Below are 23,483 nucleotides of genomic sequence, written 5' to 3'. Positions count from 1 at the left end.
TTATGTTGTACTAAGTCAGAGAGAGACACACACACACATATACACACACATACACACACACACACACAGACAGACGGACAGACAGACAGAGACAGAGAGAGACAGAGAGACAGAGAGACAGAGAGACAGAGAGACAGAGAGACAGAGGATGAAGGAGGAGGAGGAGGAGGGATGGAGAGAGACCAAATTAGAGACAGAGACAGAGTGAAAGTATAAGAATTCCAAAGCAAAGGAGGATTTAAAAAAGAGAAGCATCTAGAAATGGGGTGTATTGAGTAGCAAGGAAGACTCGTGTGTGTCTGAAAGACACTGTCGTGGGTGTGTCACGAGTGGGAGAGTGCAAATGCCATAAGGTAAAGGAGACTTCTGTGAAATTACATAGGCAGGTTGATGTGTGTGCTGTTAAGCACATAAATATATGCACATTTGCATAGGTCACTTAAAATAATGCTCAAAATATACACAGTGGTATTTTTGATCATGGAATTATAGGTCTCTGCTTCCTTCTTGATAGAGTCTGCATCCTCTGAGAACACATGAAGGTGTATTTTAACATGTGAAAGTGCAGACTACTAGAGAAGACAGGTATTTAGACGTGGTATGGCACAAAGACCATTTTTTTTTTCCAAACAATAAAATAAGCCTTGTAGCCGGGAATGGTGGCACATGCATTTAAGACAAACATTAAGGGAGGCAGAGGCTGTATTGCTTTGAGTGTGACGATAGCCTGGTCTGCAGAGCAAGTCCAGGACAGCCAAGGCTACACAAAGAAACCTTGTCTTGAAAAAAACAAAAACAAAAACAGAGAACCAAACAAAAACCCTTAAATGTGACAGCCACAGAACTGAAGCTGTAACTCATATATATTAGCCCTCTTAGTGATTTACTATTCTTCCTTCCAGTGGGATTTTTATTTTTATTTTTAGTTTTTAGTTTTAAACCTACATCTAAGGCTTTGATCCAATCCTGATATCTGTCATACAGCAGTATTATTAGTTAACACAGAGATATATCGAAGAACTTGCTGGTGTTTTCCCAGATCTTCCCAGTAACTGGAGAAGCTTCGATCAGATCGTGACCAAATACAGACATCTATGACATAATCAAAGACAAGTGAGAAGAGAGACTTCAGACCTAGGTACCAACCATTTCCTGATGCCTCCTGGTGGCAATGATGGTAGAGAGCAAAGGCAAGATGCAGATCTCCCACGTTAAATGTTGAAATTGCACAAATAAATTACCAACAGGTAACCAATAATCTCTAGAGGCTCTACAAATTATGCACTGGAATGAACTGAATATGCCTGCTGTAATGAACTTAAACTTTCCCCGTAACAACAGCCCTTCCGCTGAGACCTACTTTAGTTCCTAGCGTAACTGTGGCTCCTCTGCTAACACCAGCTATCGCTCCTAACATAGCAGAAGCCATTTTACTCCCGTCTCCAGTTTGATCATGAGATGAAATTAAGTTCAAGTTCTCAGGCTCTACGTGCCTGAAACCATGAAGGTTCAATGCTTGCTGCTTAGACTAAAACACTAGGTGGTGAATGCATGTTCTGCTTGGGTTAAAGATAAATGATGTTCTGTTAGAGTTAAAGCAGCAACATCCTGCTATATCCCTTACTCCCAGAGAGCTGGAAAACTCCCAAAAGCTCCTCTGCTTTAAATCCCAGACAATCAGCTTGAAATGTGTTGTCCAGCCACCTGGGTACATTAGGCTTAGAACAAAATAAATTCTTCCTGTGTTTAGGTAATCAAAATGATGTAATGCTGCCCCTTGCTTCCTGACGGGTTACCTGGTTGTTACCTGGTTATGTTTTTTCTTTTCCTTTTCCTTTTTTTTTTGTCAGTTATCCATTTTATTTTTATTTTTACATATACATTTATATTATTACACATATATACAATGAACTACTTACAGCAAGAAGAATGACGAGACAATCAGAAATTATATAAATGTTACATTCACAGTGTTTCGGCTATTTGTATTGGGCAGCCTTGAACAAAGCATCTTTCCTATCTTGGTGAATCAAAAATTCTAAAAATGTAAATCAATACCTATCATATCTCATCTTTATCAACTTAAAACATCTATCTAGAACTAAAAACATCTTAACCCCAAAACGACTAGGCTTATTTGTAAAACTAAACTATGTGGTTTTCAATAGCATCAGGGATTGTAGAAAGAATAACATTATCTGAGTAGACAGGAAGTGTTTGGTCTTTTTTTTAATTATTCTTTTTTAATTTTTTATTAATTTATTCTTGTTACATCTCAATGGTTATCCCATCCCTTGTATCCTCCCATTCTTCCCTCCCTCCCATTTTCCCTTTATTCCCCTCCCCTATGACTGTTCCTGAGGGGGATTTCCTCCCCCTGTATATGCTCATAAGGTATCAAGTATCTTCTTGGTAACCTGCTGTCCTTCCTCTGAGTGCCACCAGGTCTCCCCCTCCAAGAGACATGGTCAAAGGTGAGGCACCAGAGTACGTGAGAAAGTAATATCCCACTCTCCACTCTACTGTGGAGAATATTCTGACCACTGGCTAGATCTGGGTAGGGGTTTAAGGTTTACCGCCTGTATTGTCCTTGGCTGGTGCCTTAGTTTGAGTGGGACCTCTGGGCCCAAATCTGCCTTTCATAATGTTCTACTTGTAGGTTTCTAGGACCCTCTGGATCCTTCTACTTTGCTATTCTCCCATGCTTCTCTCATCTAGAGTCCCAATAGGATGTCCTCCCCTCTGTCCCAGTTTCCTGGTAAGTGAAGGCTTTTGTGGGACATGCTCCTTGGGCTAATATGCAGATATAAGTGAGTATATACTGTTTGAGTCTTTCTGCTTCTGGGTTAACTCACTCATGATCATTTCTAGCTCAATCCATTTGTCCACAGATTTCTGGAATTCCTTGTTTTTAATAGCTGAGTAGTATTCCATAGTGTATATGTACCACAGTTTCTTTATCCATTCTTCTACTGAGGGATACTTAGGCTGTTTCCATGTTCTGGCTATTATGAATAAGGCTGCTATGAACATGGTTGAACATATGTCCTTGTTGTGTGCTGGAGCATCTTCTGGGTATATTCCAAGGAGTGGAGTAGCTGGGTCTTCAGGAAGCCCTATTCCCAGTTTTCTGAGATAGCACCAGATAGATTTCCAAAGTGGCTGTACTAGTTTGCATTCCCACCAGCAATGAAGGAGTGTTCCTCTCTCCCCACATCCTCGCCAGCATGTGGTGTCGCCTGAATTTCTGATCTTAGCCATTCTGATGGGTGTAAGATGGAATCTCAGAGTTGTTTTAATTTGCATTTCCCTGATGACTAAGGAGGTTGAGCATTTCTTTAAGTGTTTCTCAGCCATTTGATATTCCTCTATTGAGAATTCTCTGTTTAGTTCCAAGCCCCATTTCTCAATTGGGTTATTTGGTTTGGTGGTGTTTAATTTCTTGAGTTCTTTATATATTTTGGATATTAGACCTTTGTCAGATGTAGGGTTGGTGAAGATCTTTTCCCAGTCTATAGGCTGTCACTTTGTTCTCTTGACAGTGTCTCCTGCCTTACAGAAGCTTCTCAGCCTCATGAGGTCCCATTTATTAATTGTTGTCATTAAGGCCTGGGCTGTTGGTGTTCTGTTCAGGAAGTTGTCTCCTGTGCCAATATGTTCCAGGCTCTTCCCCACTTTTTCTTCTAAGTGACTTAGTGTCTCTGGTTTTATGTTGAGGTCTTTAATCCACTTGGATTTGAGTTTTGTGCAAGGTGACAAATACGGATCCAGTTGCATTTTTTTTACACATAGACATCCAGTTAGAACAGCACCATTTGTTGAAGATGCCATCCTTTTTCCATTGAATGGATTTGGCTTCTTTGTCAGAAATCAAGTGACCATATGTGTGTAGATTCATATCTGGGTTTTTTTTTTTTTCTTAAAAAGCCTGCCTTAGAGACAGGCTGGCACCATGGTCAGATTCCCAAATTCAGACTATGGTCTTGACCAGTCAGTTCCTGCTCAGCATCCGTCTGAGTCTGGTGTCCGAGTGGTCAGTGTCTGGCTGTTCCTGAACCCCATAACAACACCATGAACACACAAGGCTTCTGTTTATATTTCAGTCATTATATAAATGGGTGACTATGAAGGCTATTAGTTCTTGCTAAGTAATTTCAACTTGCCAACAGCTTAAAATCTTAGTAGATTTTTTGCACGTATATGTGCATACACAGTGTTCACACAGTCCTTATTTTTTAACTAGAGGGTGAACGTAGAGCCTTGCATATGGATCTCCAGCTTTTTAACTTCTTTGTTCAGGGACAAAGTCATCCTCTAGCTGGTCTTGAACTCACTTTGCAGCCCACTCTAGCAGTTCTTGAAACTAAAATTCTTCTGAATCATTCTCGACCAGATAGCTGGGATCCCAGGCCTATACCACCACGCTCAGCTCAGGCCACATCTTGGTTTCTTGGGTGTAGGTATTGAAATTCTATTTTTTCTATGCCACATGAACAGCGTTCAATGCTTCCCCACTGTTGTCTTCCCTCAACACACCTAGACTTTCTTGTTCCCACGACCCTAACATTATAGAAACATAATTTGGCTTCAAGTAGAATTCAGTGCTCCAGGGAATAGTAAAGCAGTCTGATAAGAACAGATACATGAACACAGAGAAATAAACAAAAGAATTTATATAGTGATGCATACCACCCATTCGCTGGGCGTTTTGTGGACAAAACACTCAGTTATAAATATTGCCTTCTATAAATTTTCTTTATCACAATCAAATGCTAGGCTACTTTAAACCCATCAAGTATTCTCCAATTTCATTGTCTAGGTATCATGTCTGCCAAGACTTCTTCATCTAGTTATTTCCCCCTTATATCTACAAAGAATTAACTAGACAACTAACGCTTTGTTACTCTTTCGTTGGATATTGCTATTGATTGGAGGTAAGCATCACTTGGAATTTTGATGGCACTATTTGTTTTTCTACTGTCTCCAAATATTCTGTACAAATAGACAGAGGTGTTCAGCTACCTATATTTTTAAAAATATTTTTAAAGGAACAAGTCCCATTCCCTTTACTTTTTTGAGAGCTGGAAGCTTCTGGAGTCCTCTTTCTACCTCTTGTTCTGAGCCCTCAGACTTCAAATGAGATCTTCCCTGTGCAGCCTGCCTCTGAGCTGCCGTCAGTAGGATTTTAATGATAAGTGGTTTGTTCTTCCAGCATGGGTGTTCTCTTGAATTTCTCAAAATTCTTCTCCTGTTTTCTCTCCTCTTTTCTTGAATCTCCTATTGCTTTTTTGCTTTTGTTTTTTTTCATATTTAATCACTTGTTTTTTCTTTACAGTATCTTTTAAAAATAATTCTTTTTTTTTTACTTATTTGCATTGTATATTTCTGTATTTTATATTCTTCTCTCATCTTCTCTTCTCAAGAATGCTGTTTATATTTTATGGATGCAATTTCTCCCTTTATCTCTCTAAACATATTAATGATGTTTTCCTTTCTCATATTTGCTCTTCTTGCATTGACTGTTTCCTACACATAGCTGATTTCTTTTTGTTTGTTTGGAACTGCTTCTTCATGCCTCAGGCTTTCTTCCGATATCTAGGAATTGTGGCTTGCCTGCTCATATTTAAGGCAGTGAAATGCTGCTTCAGAGCTCTGCATGTGTGCTTTGGGATGCACTCTTGGCTGTGAGCTTCAAGGCCTTTTCCGAGAAAATCCTAATGTCAGGATGCTGTTGTTTACTCTGTTGTCCTGATTGCATTCCCCAGGGAAGACCTTTCAGGCCTGCTGTCTGTTGACACCTGGAGGGCATTACAGTCGGCTGCTGGCTCTGGTAGAATAGAGAGCAGGTCCCAACTGCCCTCGCTCCTGGAGGGCATTAGAGCATGCTGGCTTCCTGTGCTCAAGTCAGGAGCTTTCTCTTGGTGCCTGTAGTTTCACTATGATCTCCCTGGGCTCAGAAACATCCCTGTCTCTCTCTCGAGTATCTGTGCTGCCATATCTAAAGAATATAGCTCTTGATGGAGGAGCAGCTATGTGCACAGGTTTGAGGACGGCGTTTGGAGATTTAATGGCTTCAGCAGCGAAGTTTGTCCACCCTCTTCCCCCTGCGACATAAACACTTTGAAGACTGCACTTTTAAAATTGATCTCCTGGCTTTCTTTAGTACTGATTTTCAATTCCATGGCAACAGACAACCAAGCCTTTCCCACCCCATTCACTTGCATTCCAGGTTCTGAGACGATTTTACTTTCATTTTATTTCTACCATTTGATTGTTGTTATGGCTTAAACTGTTTACTTGTTATCTTAATGGAGATTCGGGTAGGGTGGAGGTTAATTGGCGTGTTTAACATGGCATTTCGATGAAGGTCTGATGCATATTCTTCTATTAAAATCCACTGTAGGCCTGTAATTCCGTCTACCAGACGGTGGAAAGAGGATGGGCTTGTTACAGGGGGAGTTCAAGGACAGACATCTACCTAGAAGGTTGAGGCAGGATTGATTACATAATGAGTTCAAGGTCAACCTGGGAAAGTTAGTGAGACCTTGTCTGGAAATTAGACAGAAAGTTAGTCTGGGAAAGAGAAAACACGGCTCTCAATAGCAGAGTGCTTGCTTGCTATATGCACTACTTCAGGCCGGTGCCTTAGTCGCTGCTGTTTTAGTGACTTGCTCTTTACTAAATAATGAATACACAGATTAGCCTTGTGCCTTTATGTCCCATAGGTCAGCAGATGACATAACTAATGGAGAGGAGATGGAGTGGCCGTTCAAATGCACAGAGGTGTGAGAACATTGGGCCTCACTTTGTCTGCATGTTGAGTTTCCATTAAACGGGTAACAGATAGTGTTATTTAGTTGTAATTAAGCTTGACTTTTCATGATGTGTGTATGGTTTAAAATAATTCATGTAAGGAAACTGCTTCTGCGAAGAAATCACGGAATGCAACTAGTAAGGAAGTGAGCAGGGTAAAAGGTGGGAGGGGGATTCTCCCGATTCCTAGTGTGAACTCTTCAGGAAGATCTAGTCAGACGACCTGGGCAACATAGGGTTTCTATAGAACTGGAGTTGTCAAGCACAGTCTTCCCTGGCAAAGTAGAAGGATCCAGAGGGTCCTAGAAACCTACAAGTAGAACATTATGATAGGCAGATTTGGGCCCAGGGGTCCCGCTCAAACTAAGGCACCAGCCAAGGACAATACAGGCGGTAAACCTTAAACCCCTACCCAGATCTAGCCAATGGACAGAACATTCTCCACAGGTGAGTGGAGAGTGGGATATGACTTTCTCACATACTCTGGTGCCTCACCTTTGACTATGTCCCCTGGAGGGGGAGACCTGGTGGCACTCAGAGGAAGGACAGCAGGTTACCAAGAAGAGACTTGATACCCTATGAGCATATACAGGGGGAGGTAATCCCCCTCAGGAACAGTCATAGGGGAGGGGAATAAGGGGAAAATGGGAGGGAGGGAAGAATGGGAGGATACAAGGGATGGGATAACCATTGAGATGTAACAAGAATAAATTAATAAAGGGGAAAAAAAAGCACAGTCTTCCCAAAGCTTTCCATTCTTTAAAGCCATCACAGGACTATGTTTCACAGGACCACGTTCCATATAACAAGTGAGAATACGAGCCTATAAAGTATCTGGGAGATTCACAGATCAGTATTTAACTTCTGGCATTCAGGGCATGAAGGCTCTTCAGTGTGAAAATAAGCTATTTTTCAGCAATGCTTTTTTAAAAGTTATGATTTTTTGGTAGTAAATGACTTACTTACAAAACTGTATTAAGTTAAATGCTAAATATTTGGAAGCTTCTTTTGAAATTTTATGGCTAAGAAAAATAAATGTAGCACTAGATTAAAAAATGTTCTTTCTATAGTGGCAAAATAATATATAGATAATGGTATATTATCTATTTAGTACCACACAAATTAAACTCTGTTTAATAATTTAAATTAAAAACATTAAATATCATTTCGAAAACTATCTCACTAAATAGTGTGAAAGAAGAATCTGTATTAACCATAAAATAAAGGGCAAGTGAGTTTAATATAAGGGACTAATCAGTCTGACTTTGCTCAAGAGATTTCATTTCTTTTGTTACAAAGAAATTGTGGAATGGAAGATAATGCCTAGGCCAGCTGTGTGTGGGGATAGTGGAGGGAAACATTCCCAATGCCGGTATCCTCTGTAGAGGAGGGAGAAGTGAACTAAGGAAAAGTACAATGTATCTTGAAAATTCCTATCTGAAGCACTTCAATGCTGAGATTGCCATTACTTATGTGCTCAGGGAAATATGGCAGTATAATTGGACACTCCTATAGGCAGCTGAAACCCTGAACTCAGTTTTTTTCCCTTGTGGAGATTTCAAGGAAATTAGCATTTCACCACTTGGAAGGATGAAACATGCAAGAAAATTGAGTAACAGCATGAAAATGACCAGAAAACAAAAACAGTGAAAAAGTAACCCACAAATTCATCAGAAACTGAAGCCAAAGCATCCAAGTGAGCTTATTGATTATTAATGATGTTTTGGAAAGTTTTGAAATATTAGTGCACCAAATGAGGTTTAAAAGTATAATTCAAAACTCAAAGAATAGGTCCAGCAATGAAATAGAAATCGTTTAAAGAATAGCTCAACTGTTGGATGTACTTATTTGTGAATAATCTACAAGCCCACCAGGCAAAGAAGAAAGCAAAAGAGATATCAGTACGTTCAGAATACAAGGTTACTTAATGTGTTTAATTGGAGGGAGAGGCAGACACGACTAGGATGAGGTGGGTGAAGATGGATCATTGACTGGTTTTGGAAGAGACAACACAGACTCTGGAAGAATATACTTGTATCAAATGATATTCTCTCTCTCTCTCTCTCTCTCTCTCTCTCTCTCTCTCTCTCTCTCTCTCTCTCTCTCTCTCACACACACACACACACACACACACACACACACAATCTCTAAAGTAACCAATGAGAAAAGGCTACCTACAACTAATGATAATTTGAGTGATACCTGATTTCTCACAGAAAAACAAAAATCAAAAGTCAGTAGAAATTTAAAGAATGAGTCTCTATAACTACTAAAAATATACCTCAAGAGTTGCAAGTAAACGTAAAAGTAAAGATTTAACACCAAAGGACTCTCTCTGAGGTGTAATCTAGACTTGACTAACTCTGTAAGACCAATAAAATAGACACCAGGGAAAAACTAAAGTTTAAGAGCACAAAGAAAATATACTAGAAATGACAAAAGACATACCAGTAAATGGTATATAAATAAGTAAATATTGTCATAAATAATTGCACACTTGTATATATTCATAGTAAACTAGAAGTAACTAAATATGGAATAGAGAATCGTGAATAGTCCTAAGTCCAGGGCAGGCATGCGGAGTCCGTTCGCCTGCTTCTTGTCCCTCCCACTACAACACAGAGGAGAGGGAGACGGAAGCCTGCCACGGACTGAAAGCTTCAATCCTGGGCTGGTACAGGAAAAGCAGAAAGCTAGGGCAATTCTGGTTGAGGAGTCCCCACGTTAGCCTATCTCAGTTTTCTTGAAACCCTCTGTACTTTGGATATTTGTTGCAGTGTTCAAACCCTTACTAGTACCCATGGGAAGCCAAGAAGAGCCCCCTATTTTGCACTCCTCATGTCTTTGTGAGGGTAATTGTGTACAGAAGAAACAGAACTAGATAACAGATTCATGAAATTTTCTAAATTTTTAAATTACTATTTCTAAATCTGGTGTATAAATATGTGTCTTCTATTTTATTATACTTGAGAATGTCCCATTACTTTATTTTTTATTTAATTTATTTTTTTAATTTATTCACTTTACATCCCAATTGTAGCCTCCTCCCTCATTTCCTTCCTATCCCACCCTCCCCCTCCTTCCCCCTATTCCCCTCCTCTAATGCTCAGAGAGGGGCACCCTTCTCCCCTACCAACTGACCCCAGCCTACTAAGTCTCATCAGGACCACCTGCATCCTCTTCCTCTGTGGCACGGTAAGGAACCTCACCTGGGGTAAGTGACAGATATCAGTTTCCTACTAAGGGAAGCAGGGGCTGTTCCTGCTACGGACTCTGTTGCCTGAACTTTTATTTTGATATTTTGAGTCTAAAATATTTCACACATCAACAAAATATGTTTTAGCAAAACAATTTGAGAACCAAGTAAAATTACCCCTGATTTAGGAAGCTGCATGGGCCGACTTTGCTACTGTTTTCAAGGAACAGTTCTAAAACTAATGATTCGCTGTGCAGAGCTTCTTGTAAGTTAGATTAACCTGCAAATGCTTCCAATATGGCTAAACCTATGTTCTTTACTCCACAATGTTTGTAAGTCGCCAAGTAAAAAGTATACTAGGAAAAAATATAAAATCAGCAGTAATTTAATAATAAAAAGTTATAGTGAAACACAATGAAGTATAGCCACCAAGGCATCTGGAACTTTGACTCTGGTTGTATTTTTAAAATATCTAAAATGATAATTTACAAATAGACTATACAATAGATGCTGGCAGCAATTCCCAAAGAGTGTTTGGTCATGCCCTCTGACCATGCTCACTTCTTCTGTAAAATTCTCACAGCTGTGGGATTTGAACAAGTAAAAAGAGATCTAATTGTGTCAAGTGAGAACTGAGCAGTGTTTGACTAGTAGAGTGATTTCCCTGGTGACTGAATTTCATCCAGTCCAGGGACAGGAAAAAATGATGAAGAAGACACTTATGTCTATAAAGCCATTGTAATTTAAACTAATGTACCAAGTCTATAGTTAGTCTGGGACCAGGAGTTCTAAATTGCTATGGCCTTTCTTGGCAGAACTAATGTGATTGGTCCCTGATATTCAGAACTGTATTTGTTACTGTGCTCACCCAACTCTGAATTCCTGGCAAGCATTAAAAAGTGTTGTCTTCTAGAATTTAATTTTCAGCCATAAGAATTTTCACCCGCAGACTAAACAACATCTAATTAAAAGCTGGATGCAATTTGTTAAAGGATATTTTTTTTTCTCATAGACTTTTTCCCTTTGAGGAACAACAGGTTATATTGAATGAGTGAAAAACAATTATCTCTATTTTTTCATAAAAATATACTGATTTTCCAATGTTCTTCAGTTGAAGATGCCTGAAGGTTTAGAGACTGAGAGTATAAAGCTCTGAGCTGTCTCTTTGAATAATGTTAAGTCTCTCAGTGGAAGCAAAGAATTGGTGGCTTCTTTCTAGTTCTTTGCTCTGAAAGCACTGTGTTTAGAGAGCAGCACGGCATTTATGCTGACTCATCCCTTTCATTCTAGGCATCATTAAGATGCGTGCTAATGCTTAGGCCTTGCCCTAAAGTGAGAGGAGAACCTTCTGGTAAAAACCAAAACCAAAACACCTCTCTTGTGTTCGGTAGGCAGCACAGGGATGTGCGCCTTAGATAGGAACGCTGTTAAATGTGTTCTTGAAACCCGAGGGACAACTGGATACCCATCATCCTCCACTGCAGCCCATTGTAGTCACCACCTCCAGGAGCAGCCCAACCGCTTTTCGATCTACACGAGACTTTTGCAGTTCCTTAGCGAGAACTTCACAGCTGATGCATTTTATCTCTCGAGCATTTTTAATCTTTTTCAAAGTCATCATGCGAGGTATTATGCACCACTACGGCATTTTCAAACCAAGTGTGCTTTAAGCATATACTTCTCTCTCATCTCCTTCTCTCATCAGTGTCCCTGGCCTCCCTGTATAGCCTCACTGTCTTTTTTGCTTGCTTTCTTCTTCTTCTTTATGTCTCATATGCCCTTTTGTCCAACCCTCATCAACCCTCACCACTTATTTCTAGCCTCCTTGGTACTCTTTACAGTTTTTTAAAAACCAATATTCATTGTGTGTCTCTCTCTGTGGCTCTCTGTCTACCCCCCCCCACACACGCACGCATACACACACACACACACACACACACACACACACACACACACACGCACGCACGCACGCACACACACTCACACTCACTCACTCACACGCACACGTGTAGGCACATAGGCAGGTATCCGCAAATGTACACATTATAGGTTAGGAATTGCACAGGAGAGAACCCACACAGGTTTTACCTGTCTGAAGTTGGGTCACCTTGTTTAATAATACATTCTCTAAACTCTCCTGTGTTCCAGAACATTCCATAGTTTAATTTTTTCTTCAGCATAACAAAGTCCCGTCGTGTATATGCACAGCCCTCTGTTACCTGCCGGAGGGCTTCTGGGAAGGCCCATTTTCTCACTATTATGAACACAGCGTCAATAAAACTACATATGCTGTTGTACAGGGATGTCCCTGCTAAGATATGGAGAACTTTGAGGATGTCCCCAGGAGTCATCTCGCTGGGTCACCTGGGGTAGTTCAATTTTTAATGGTTTGAGAAACCTCCATACTGATTTCCATAACAGCCATACTGATTTGTACGCTCAGCAGCACAGAATGAGGGCTTCTCTTTCCTTAAATTCTCACATTTTTATTTTCAAATTTCCTGCTAGTGTCCAATCTGAGATGAGGCATTATACTGAAGACGTTCTAATTTGCATTTACCTGAACCAGGCACTTTAAAAAGTGCTCATTGGCCATTTGTGTTTGCTCTTTTGAGGACTGTCCGTTCTTCTGTTGATTTAAGCAGTCTCTTTGCTTTCCAAACCATTATTTATCTTTCCACATAAATTTTTCTTATTTATGACTCACAGTTTTATCTTTAAGCCTTTATATAATTCCTCTTATTACAATTTATGTACAGCATTAGTTATTTTAAATAAATTTTAATTGATTATTACTGAAATTATCCATGCATTCACCAAATGTTTGCTGAACACTTACTATAGCTATCTCTTTCCCAGATAGTTGAGATGTATAGAGTAATGGAAATATCCTTTCTATAGGGGTCTTACATTTTAGTGGAGAAAGCAAGCACTACCCAAACAAACTAAAAACAAACAAATTATATGTAGCCTATGAGAAAATGATACAGTGTTTAGAAGAACATAGAGTGAAGAGAGAGGGTTAGGAATATGGCTATGGTGGCAACAATGAAGAAGGGACAATAGATTGTTCATTGGCGTGATAATTTGGGTATATGTTATATTCATATTTCTTATTCAATGTGATATTATATAACAAATAGAGCATCTATCTGGGAGCAATTATAAATTTTCTTCTCCTTAAGAACTGTTTATTTACCATACAGTAAATGATAACTCTGTGTGTGTGTGTGTGTGTGTGTGTGTGTGTGTGTGTGTGTATGTACATGTGCATGCACATGGGAGCATGCATGCATACATGTAGGTACCTTATTGCCTTGGGAAAAACAATCCTGAAAAATGAGGTATGGATATTAATAATCTCATGTTAATTTGGTTACATTATTTCAGATTTAATAATTAATTTAGGACAATTCTGAATTTTGTACAAAGTAAATGGTGTTTTAACTAATTAACATTGTACTAATTTTTATTAGATAACAATATTAAATCTCTTGTAAAAATATGGCAGAATTATGAAAATTATGGAAAAAGCTAAAGTCTCCTGTTTGTTTTTGAAAGAATATCTCACTGTTGCCCAGGCTGACTTCCCTGGAACTCACTATGTAGCCCCGGCTGGCCTCAACTCATACCACAGGCACAGCTCAATATGCAGTTTTAGCCTTTCAGGGTTCTTTTTAATCATTGAAATATATTTTAAACCACTCTTTCCCAAAAGAAGGCAATAATTATATATTTTATGGATTGTAGATAGGATGCAATGTCAAACTTTACAAGTTTGTCTTACTCAATAGAATGCCCTATTTACTTCAAGACAAATGCAAACAAACAAAACATTATAAACTCAAATATGCCTTCTACTTCATAACTAGATAAGTGAGGTATGAATTTTTCAAATAATCACACAATGTTAAATTGTCTAATGTAAATCCAATGAAGAATAGCTGTAGTTCTTTACAATTGCAATATGAACCATATGATTTGTTTATTCTTGAAAAGAGAGCTATACTTGTTAAGAACCAAAAATTGATTTTACATTTGCAGGTTTAAGTTGGAGTGCCCATAGAAGCCAGAAAACCAGTGGGAAGGAAGTGGAGATAGAATTTTAAGCAAAGGGACAGTGAGGCACATCTCACATGAAGACAGAAAGTGGAAAAACTGGAAGATGTGGATAAAGTGGAGACTGAGTTGGGAGGATGAGGCAGACAAAGGGGCTGGGAAGGAAAAACACTAAAGAGTTTTGAAAGAGTCATAAACCCATTACTTTATAAGCTCTGTCTCTGTCTCTGTCTGTCTCTCTATCTCTGTCTCTATCTCTGTCTCTCTGTCTCTCTGTCTCTCTCTCTCTCTCTCTCTCTCTCTCTCTCTCTCTCTCTCTCTGTCTCTCTCTCTCACTGTCTCTCTGTGTGTGGGGTGGGGAGGCACTGGATAAATAGCTTAGTAAAAGCACACATTGCTATTACAGAGGACCCTGCATTTCTTCCCCAACACCCACACGAGGTAGCTTATAACTGCCTGCAACTCCAACTTCAGGGGATTTGACACTATAGCCTGGCCTTCTCAGGGCCCTGTGCTCATATATACATATCCACTTATAGAATACAGAAACACACATATACATAATGAAATGTAATACCATGAAGAAACTTGATACCTTATGAGCATATATAGGGGGAGGAGGTCCCCCTCAGTCACAGTCATAGGGGAGGGGAGTAAGGGGAAAATGGGAGGGAGGGAGGAATGGGAGGATACAAGGGATGGGATAACAATTTAGATGTAATATGAATAAATGAATAAAATATATTTTTAAAAAGAATAAATCTTAAAGAAGAGGTTAGAATTACCCTACCTCTCCAAGACACAATAGGTTATAAAATAAAGAGTCCGGTGCCTTGTGTGGCTCCCTTTGATTGGTTACTCAGAGACACGTCAGAGACCTCTGAAACAATGCACTCTGTAGTCATTGCTACTCTTTACTCCACAGAACTTGAAGGTGAGGCCCTATTTCTGAAGATGCCACTCACTTTGGGCACAAGACACAGAGAATCCGAGCTGACGGTGACCTGGAAGCTTCCTCCCTACTTAGTTTTCATAGCAGTAAAAGGTGCTACTAAGGCTGGCGTGGAGAAGAATCATCAGTGGTCTTACCCAGGCGTGAACCCTCTGAGCTATAGTAATGACCACATTTGACAAGTATGGCCAGAGGATTAAGAGCAGTGTGTGTACTATGGGCATAACCAACCCCTTTTTGGTTGAATTTAAGGCCCATTTCACAGGACAGAACTGATGTGAGTACCGGAAGCCAGTCAAGAACCCACGGCTGAGCAGTTTGCAGGCTATCAGGAAGAACCTCCTATTATTGTTTTGCTAAATGGACATAGTATCAAAATGCCTTTAAAACAAAAATAAGCCATAGATGACTGCACTTCTCAGCCCTCATAAAAAGAAGCTTCTTTTTGCAGTGGAAGATGGACAATCCAGAGACTCAGACTGGTCAAAGGGCAGAACACAAGTGACTGTGCTCATCTCTAAATGTCATATCTTTATCATGCCCTTTTCAAGGCCTCGGGGAACATTACTGAAAAGCCAACAGTTGGGGAAGACTGTTGCAAAAATGTTTTTTCTGGATGTAACATGGCCATTGAACTCATGAACTCACAATAGTTGGAAAAGACACACAAAAGATTAAGCCAGTAAACATTCCAGAATGGATGAGCAGGGACTGATGAGGCCCATCCCGACCTGAAGAACTCTTGGAAGCTGGGAGCTGCTAGAAAGAGAGAGTTTTCCTCAGCGGAGCTGTAGCTCCACTAGGTGACCCTATACCCCTGCTTATCTGAAGCATTAATTGGATTCAGAGGTTTATTTTTAAAAGGGGGAGGATACGAAGTTCGTTAGGAGTCAAGGTTGGGTTCGGGTTCGGGGATGAATAGGGATAAGTGGGGGTCAATATTATAAAAATACTGTACGTATATGTATGAATTCTCCAGCCCTGCCCAAAGGATCCCTTATAGCTGAATTTAAAGTATTATGGTGTGAAAGATCATAGAATCTGCATTTAAAGTTTTGTTTCTCTCGCCTAAACTTAGGTATCAATCTGTTGCCTACAATGTATCCTTAACTGGTCTAACTTTCTTCATGGGACAGCTTTCCTCCATCTGTGTTCCCCATCCCAAACTCCTGTATTCCATTCTACCCTTACCTAGTTTACAATCCTGGAGACATTTACTATAATGATCTCTCATTTTCAGGGCCTGATTATTCAGAAAATTTAAGTCTTGTTCAGATACCTTTGCCTTTCACATTGTGTGTACATCCCTAAGCAGAATTTGCCATGTTGCCTACTAGCTTCAAGCTTTCTTCCCACAAGAGAATCTCCCATCTCCATGCTAGGCTCAAAGAATTGCCTCTAGCCTGGCCCAGTCATTTTACTGCTTTCAGCAAAGGCATCCCGAAGGCCGTGAGCCTTGCTGAGTTGAGCTTTTGATAAGTATACTTGCCACAGACATGAGAATAAGTTGTAGAGGCTTTGCTTGACAAAGTTCCAGAGACCTCTGACTGTCCAGCATGATCCCTAGACACCCAGAGCAGCTGCTGAGGCTTTGCTTGGCAAAGTTCCAAAGATCTCTGGCTGATTACCACTGCTCCCAGGCATTATGTATGGTCTAGGTGTAATGTTGTTTAGAAATCTGCTATTTCTCCTAACACTGATTTCTCAGCCCTAAGGAAAATCATACAGGGAAAACTTTTTCCCACAGAGAATGTTGAAAGAGGGCATCTAGCCAAAGGCTTGATACAATGATAGAGTTTTTTGCTCTGACTGTGAGCACCCAAGCAGAAACTGCATGTAAGAAAGTTAAGACATTGACGTAACAGCAGTACCTGACTACATATTGTCACTTGTAGAAATGTTTCTTTAGAATCTTTGAGAGCACTAGAAGGTGGGCTTGGAACGTCATGCTTTACAGATATTTTACAATAGAGGATCCCTTGGCAGTCAGCCTAGGCTTGGATAGCACACCTGTTGGTTTGGGACTGGGAGTAAGTCAAATTTTTTGTTTATTAGAGAAAATTTAGCTTGAGCTACGTTGCTATAACCATCTTGTAAATACAATGTCTTTAGGCCAGGGAAAAGCAAGTAACAGACATGAGAGAGTAAGCTAGAGTGAGGCGGGTAACAGCAGGTAAGGAAATTAGAAAGATGGGCAACAGCAAGCAAGGCGATGAAGACAGATAGAGAACCAGAAAATAAAGTTCTCCTTGGCTTTAAGACCTTCAGCTTGTGCCACATATGCCTGAGTCACCGAGTATTTCTTTTTCCTCCATTCTTCAGCCTCTCCTCAACAACTAGTTCCTCTAGGTAGTTGTTCAACCAACTGTTGGTTTCCCTTAACCAGCTGTTCATCACCTGCTCAATTCTCCCTACAGCAGATCCACCTCTCTTCTTTCCTCTTCGTTACCAGAGCTGGTCTGTGGGAGTGGCATATACTCTCTGATTAGATCATCTTTTTCTATTTTCACCCATTGTATTCATTCATTCCTTAATTGCCAAAGATAAATACTGGATTCAGTTAGAGGGATGTGCTGAGGCAAGCATCCGAATAAGCAGACCTGCTCTCACAGACCTGGAATCTGCACTCTCCTCTTGTAGGTATTCACCTTCCCAGACTTAAGCATCTTTACTTCACACTCTTTCTTCATCCTATGCACATAGCAAGCACATTGCACCATTCTTTGGAAGGCTTGGCTTCTGGGTGAGCTTTGTTGTAGCTTTTTGTGTCTGCTTATTACTGTTTTGCATTCACTAGACTGAGATATTTTTAATAAAGAGTAGTCTGCTTTTAACACCTCTTCCTACAAGGCCCAGGACACAATGGATAGCAAATCAATTTGAACTTGAAACTTAGGCATGGTGCCAGAAGCCTAGCTTGCTGAAGATGTCTACAAGCAAGTTATTGGCTATATGTACATTCTTTAAGGACTTGCTAGTTTTCACAAGGGTATACAAATTTCATTTTCCAGTGTATGCTTCTATAACACACCTGCCTCACAGTTGATTTTTAATGTTTTATAAGGAAACTTTTATCCTCAAAGATAAATGTTTTCATAAATATATATTTTTTCATAGAAACTTTGAGGTAGACACAGCTAATGGTTGAAACCTTTTCTTACATTTATTTTCTCTTTCCAGAAGACTCACTCTTTCTTTGAAATTTCTATAAACCATAGTGTTCCTTTTCCAACTGAGCTGCATGCTAATGTGTTATACAGCCCAGGGAGGAAATATATGCCTGCTCTCCTCTTCTTAATGCCATGGTTACTGTAGGGCTTTTTCTAAGTAGGATTATTTTCAGTAGTCTTGAGAAACTCTGCTCCTGGTGCAATGTAGTAGAATGTTTATATATTGATTTATTCTAAGGAAATGGAGTATATGGTGCAGTTTTCTAAGGTTCCCCTTCCTCTCTTCAGTGTCTACAATAGCTATTACTTCTTTGCCTGTATTTGACAGAAGCAACTCATAAATTCTGCACTGATTTTTTAGTGGTAAGGGGACTAAAATCACAACATCACTTGTAATTATATGCAAAAGGGTGTTTCTAAGTCCGTAATCCGGAAAACCAGGGATGAGGCTAATGCAAGCCAGTGTAAAAACAGGTCAACAAGATTTAGTAGGAACTGAAAGAGTATTTTGTGAGTAGAACTGTGTTTCTTTAAACTCAATTGGCTAATTGCCATAACCAAGATTGTAATAAAAGGGAAAAATAATGATGTTAGTGTACAGAGCCTAAAATAATTCTTATCTGGATGTCTATCCAGGAAAGCTTATCAAACCATTACTCCAAACTTGGACATAGTCATACAAATTAATTTTATATGAGAAAGTAGCACATTTTAAAATAGGTATGTATCCAATTACAATCCTAATATAATTCATGTAAAAGCGTTTAGAAAGAATTGAATGTAATGTACCTTTTCTGTCTCCGTCTTGCTTGAAACTTTCCCTGTTTCATTGCTGCTTCTGAAACATAAATTGACCCAGCTTGTAATTTCATTAAAATGTAATTTGGAAAATCCTTATCAAATATCAATAGTCTTTACCCTGGAGCTGGTTTTGTTTTCTCTTTTCTTTCATTTATTTCTTGTCCAATAACAGTTTCTGTAAAATATTAAATGAAAAAAATCCAATTAGGTGAACAATTACCATTGGGTCTGCATGTGTGCGTGCATGTGTGTATGTGTGTGTATGTGTGTGTGTATGTGTGTGTGCATTAGAAGACAGAAGTATTCTTTGAAATTAAAAACAAGCAAGACCACCTTATGCCAATATAACATTTTTCTTTTATAAGCACAGATATCCTGCAACGTCTTCCACTGCATCAGAGCAGTTCATTAGAGCAAGAAATACAAATATGGAATTTAATGCTGTACTGTACCCAAATAGGATAGAAGAATTAAAGATCTGTGATTTATGCAGGAGAGCCATTCAGGAGAAAGGAGAGTAACCTGAATGTCTACTGACGAGGACGCGAGAGCACTGGGCTGGCTGGAGGGTACAAAGGCGTCCTTCCTTTCCATGCCAGAGAACATATTTAGCAGCTGAATTAAAGGAAAGCATTTGTAGAATGCATGTGAGTAGATACCGGGCACCACAAAAAGAGTGAGGCTAAATTCATCTCACACATTTATGCATACTTGATTTAAAATCTATCCCAGCATTCCTGAATTTATGTCTACTGCCCAAATGACTACATCCCACTGTGGCCATATCAATACATGATACCATCGATTTCCAGTCCATGGGTGGCCGATTCATTGACATAAGTCATCTGGGTGGCCTCGGCCTCTGCTTCCGCACTGATGATCTGCTGCGCCACAGCCTCCACGATGGGCATCACCATGGCAGCAGTGGAGGTGTTGCTAAGCCACATAGATAAGAAGGCAGTACTGCTCATGAACCCCAACGTCAGCCTGAAATGAGAAGGTCTTTAGTGTGGAGCCGCGCCGCCTAGCTCATGTAGCTCTCTATATTCAACAGTAAAAGACATTGTTGGTGAATAGGATGTTGGGTGTTTTACAACACAGAAGGTGAAGTGTCTGCCCAGATGGGAAACTCTGAGTTTAGTTATATAGACAGAATCAAAGTGAAACATGTAAGAACACAGTTATTAAGATATGCATCCCCTTAAGGGTACAAGGAGAACATTATCTTCAAAATCAGAAAGGTTGATTAATTTTAAACCTAACTGCAAATTGGTATATGACACAGCAGCCTGCAGTGTTACCCTAATACATGAGTACTTTTTTTATGAATGGCTACTTGTCTTTAGACCCAAGTAAGATCAAAGTGCATCCAACTAATGAGAATCTCTTGCTTCTATTTCATCTTTTGGCCATATCACTGTTAGTATGTGCAGCAAACAGAACCAGGGTCTGGATTCATATTTAATAATCTCCATTCGCCCATTCACTCTCCTGGTTCAATATGTAGTAGGTGGAGAAAATGGTTACAATCTCTTGCAGAAATGAAGTTTCAGAATTTTCTATAGATTTTATTCTTTATGCCCTCCTGGACCAAGCATTTCTTCCTGTGGTCAAGAATTAGATTTATTACTTGTCTTCTCTTATAAATAGAGTAATTCATCCTTAAATAACAAATGTAAGACTTTGGGACTTAAACCATTTCTATAATATTTCAAAACATTCCTTGTGGGGAAGGTTAATCTGATAGGAGGTACGAAAAATAATTCCCAAGCAGATATTTCTATGAATTGCCAATTATGAAATCTCCTTTCTGAAAATAGACCTATATAAACAATTCCATGCCATGGTTCAGACCTGAGTATGGTCAATGCTTTCTATGTGTGAAATAACGTAAAACATATTACAAATACATTTAAACAGAAATAATTCTCAATTTAAAACATGAAAACGTTTAACCTGTAGTATTTGTATAATGTGTAGCTTTTCTATATTAAAAATATTTATCATCAGATAAAGCTTCTACTGGTGAAAATGCCTTAAACCAAAAGTCATAGGATGATGTAATTCACAAGAGTCTTGCCTTACTGTCCAGTGCAGTTTCCTTTCTCCTGGAGTAATGATCCAGTGGTCAAGAAAAATATTTCTATGATACCCAAAAGGAAAAAGCACTATTCCGGTGTATTTGCATAATAAATATATTATAAGGAAATATATTTGTATAATAAATTCTCTAATGAATGTTTCTGTCAAATTTGTCTCATATATATCATGTATTCATGTGTCATGTTCATATGTGTCATATGAGTCATGTACACACAGACATGTGTTCATGAACATGCATGCATAGTATCAGTGTTTTAGCAAAGCAATTCACTCCACAGTGATAAATGCAGAATCTCTTGAAGAAATTATGCAACATAAGTCAAACTTGCTTATTTTCCAAAGAATGAAAAGAAGAGGGAAAAAAACACCTAAGGCTTTAGGGTAAAACATTATGTAAATGATTATGACACTGGAAATGTCCCTTAGCTGGTGTCCGTGTTTATAACCAGAGATGAAGTGGAACCCAAGTAGCTAATTAATTTAATGGAATAAAAAACATTCATTTCAGTGAAGGGGAATCACTCAAATGAGTAATTCCACATATAGGAGAAAATTCTCAATTGATTGTTTTATTTCACAACACTCGATTTGAAAAGAAATGTGTTCACCTTGGAATTTTTCTGCACAGACTTATATTTTTTTCAGTAATGTCTTTGTCTTTGGTTCATAACATCCTCCATGTTGATAAAGGATGCTCTTGGGGGAGTTTTGAATATGTAATCAGCCAAATAAACAAAATGAGACTGACATCTACCCTGAAGCCTATCAATGTCTTTTGCTGAGGCTCGAGGCTCCTCTCACCTTTGACTCCAATGGTTCGTTAAAGGTGCGAGAGCTGTGTGCGTTTATGCCAGTCTCCCTGAAATTTGACCTGCAGTGAAAGGAAAGTCGTTGTTTTCCTCCTACCCCTCACGCACACGTCACATCGCCTTCACGGTCTCACAGCTGCCCTGCTGCCCAGGCCATTTCCTGCGTTACTTATTTGGGACTTGCTCTGCACAGAACGGTGCGCTGAGGTTGTCATCCAGATGGCGGCGAGTGCAGTACTTACCAGGCTGGATTCACACCCACCATCATCACCATCCTCAGAGCAATCCTCCTGTGCAAATTCCATTTTTCTATTGACGTTGCTAAACAGATGACTCCAATCAGCAGAAGGTGAAAGTCTTTGAAATAGGAAGAAGCCACCTGAAATTGCAATTAAACCCATGATTATGTATGTTGGTTGGGGGAATTATGTACAGCAAACACACTCTTAGCCTACTACTCTTAACCATGACCTTCAGCTATGTCATTTCTATTGTGTCAAGGGACATGTAAATGTGTTTGAATACAAATTCAAATATTATCTACAGTTTTACCCAGAAATAGCCCTATTTTAAAGCATAGAGGGAAATGTACATGCATCGGACAGTAGACTTTAAAATAGTATGAGTCACTTCGTACAAGCGGTGCTATGCTTTTATTTTTCCATCTATAAATTGTTGCTTTTACAAGGTCCTGTAGTGGAGTGTCAACGACTGAGATGTCAGAAATTCCACGTCAGCCCCGGCCCTGTCAACTCTTCCCCTCACCGACCTGAATTCATGTCTTTGTCACTATCTGCTTTCTGACGACCATAGTCCTCCTTCATATTTTAATGGCTTCATCTTTAAACTCATGTGTTATAAAACAAATGTCCTTACCTAAAGACCACAGAGAGAGGAACGCTGTGTCCAGGCACTTTGAGCAACCATTTGCCACAGAAATTCTAGAGATTTCCCCTGCATGTTAAGAAGAAATCTTCCCACTCAGAGAATTGTATGTTTGGTCAAGTTATAATCTCAACTCTCAACTCTTAAAATTCCACATTCCCCGCCACATGCACACAGACTTCCACAAAACCTTTTTATAATGATTCATCTTACATTTGTTTAAAATGTTGCCTAACCTCTTGCCTATTTTCAGAATGTCTTTTATCTTAATAAATTCACCTGCGATTTGTTAGAGACAGTGCCTTGTGCACCTGATATTTTGAACTGATGTTAGGAAATGCCTTATAAAATTAAATCACAAAGCTGTGGTGAAAAGAGGGGATTGTGAGAAAGTATCCCTTCAAAAGCCTGGTAATAAGGCAGTGGAAGGATAGAGCAAAATTATCTGAACACTATGAAAAAAAAGAGAGAAAAGAAATTCTGATACTATTTTTGAAATTTTAAATCATATCTTCACTTGTCACAAGGCTGATTTGATTTCAGCAAAATATGGAAGTTGATACTATCCCTTGGGATTAAAACAGACAGATACTTCCCTTATGCTTTGGAAAGCACTGATTTTTAAATGTATTCTAGTGTGTATTATTTCTTTATATTTGATAGTTATTCAGTGATAACAAATAATATTATTATTT

General features: G+C 39.2%; 1 protein-coding gene across 1 annotated transcript in view; it reads right to left on the bottom strand.

Moving 5' to 3' along the window:
- Positions 1-23,483, bottom strand: part of SLC13A1 (solute carrier family 13 member 1) — an 86,348-nt gene that overhangs the window by 36,473 nt on the left and 26,392 nt on the right. Inside the window, exons 3-6 of the mRNA XM_084785384.1 lie at positions 22,146-22,282; positions 19,791-19,978; positions 19,109-19,166; positions 18,980-19,028 (exon numbers count right to left, since the gene is read on the bottom strand). Of these exons, the coding sequence (XP_084641510.1) occupies positions 18,980-19,028; positions 19,109-19,166; positions 19,791-19,978; positions 22,146-22,282 (432 nt within the window). The remainder of the gene's footprint in view (positions 1-18,979; positions 19,029-19,108; positions 19,167-19,790; positions 19,979-22,145; positions 22,283-23,483) is intronic.

The sequence above is a fragment of the Acomys minous genome (genome assembly GCF_964271855.1).
Source record: "Acomys minous genome assembly, chromosome: 6".
Taxonomy (NCBI): Eukaryota; Metazoa; Chordata; class Mammalia; order Rodentia; family Muridae; genus Acomys; species Acomys minous.
Note: the sequence above shows the minus strand (reverse complement) of the source record. Positions and strands in the feature narration are given on the sequence as shown.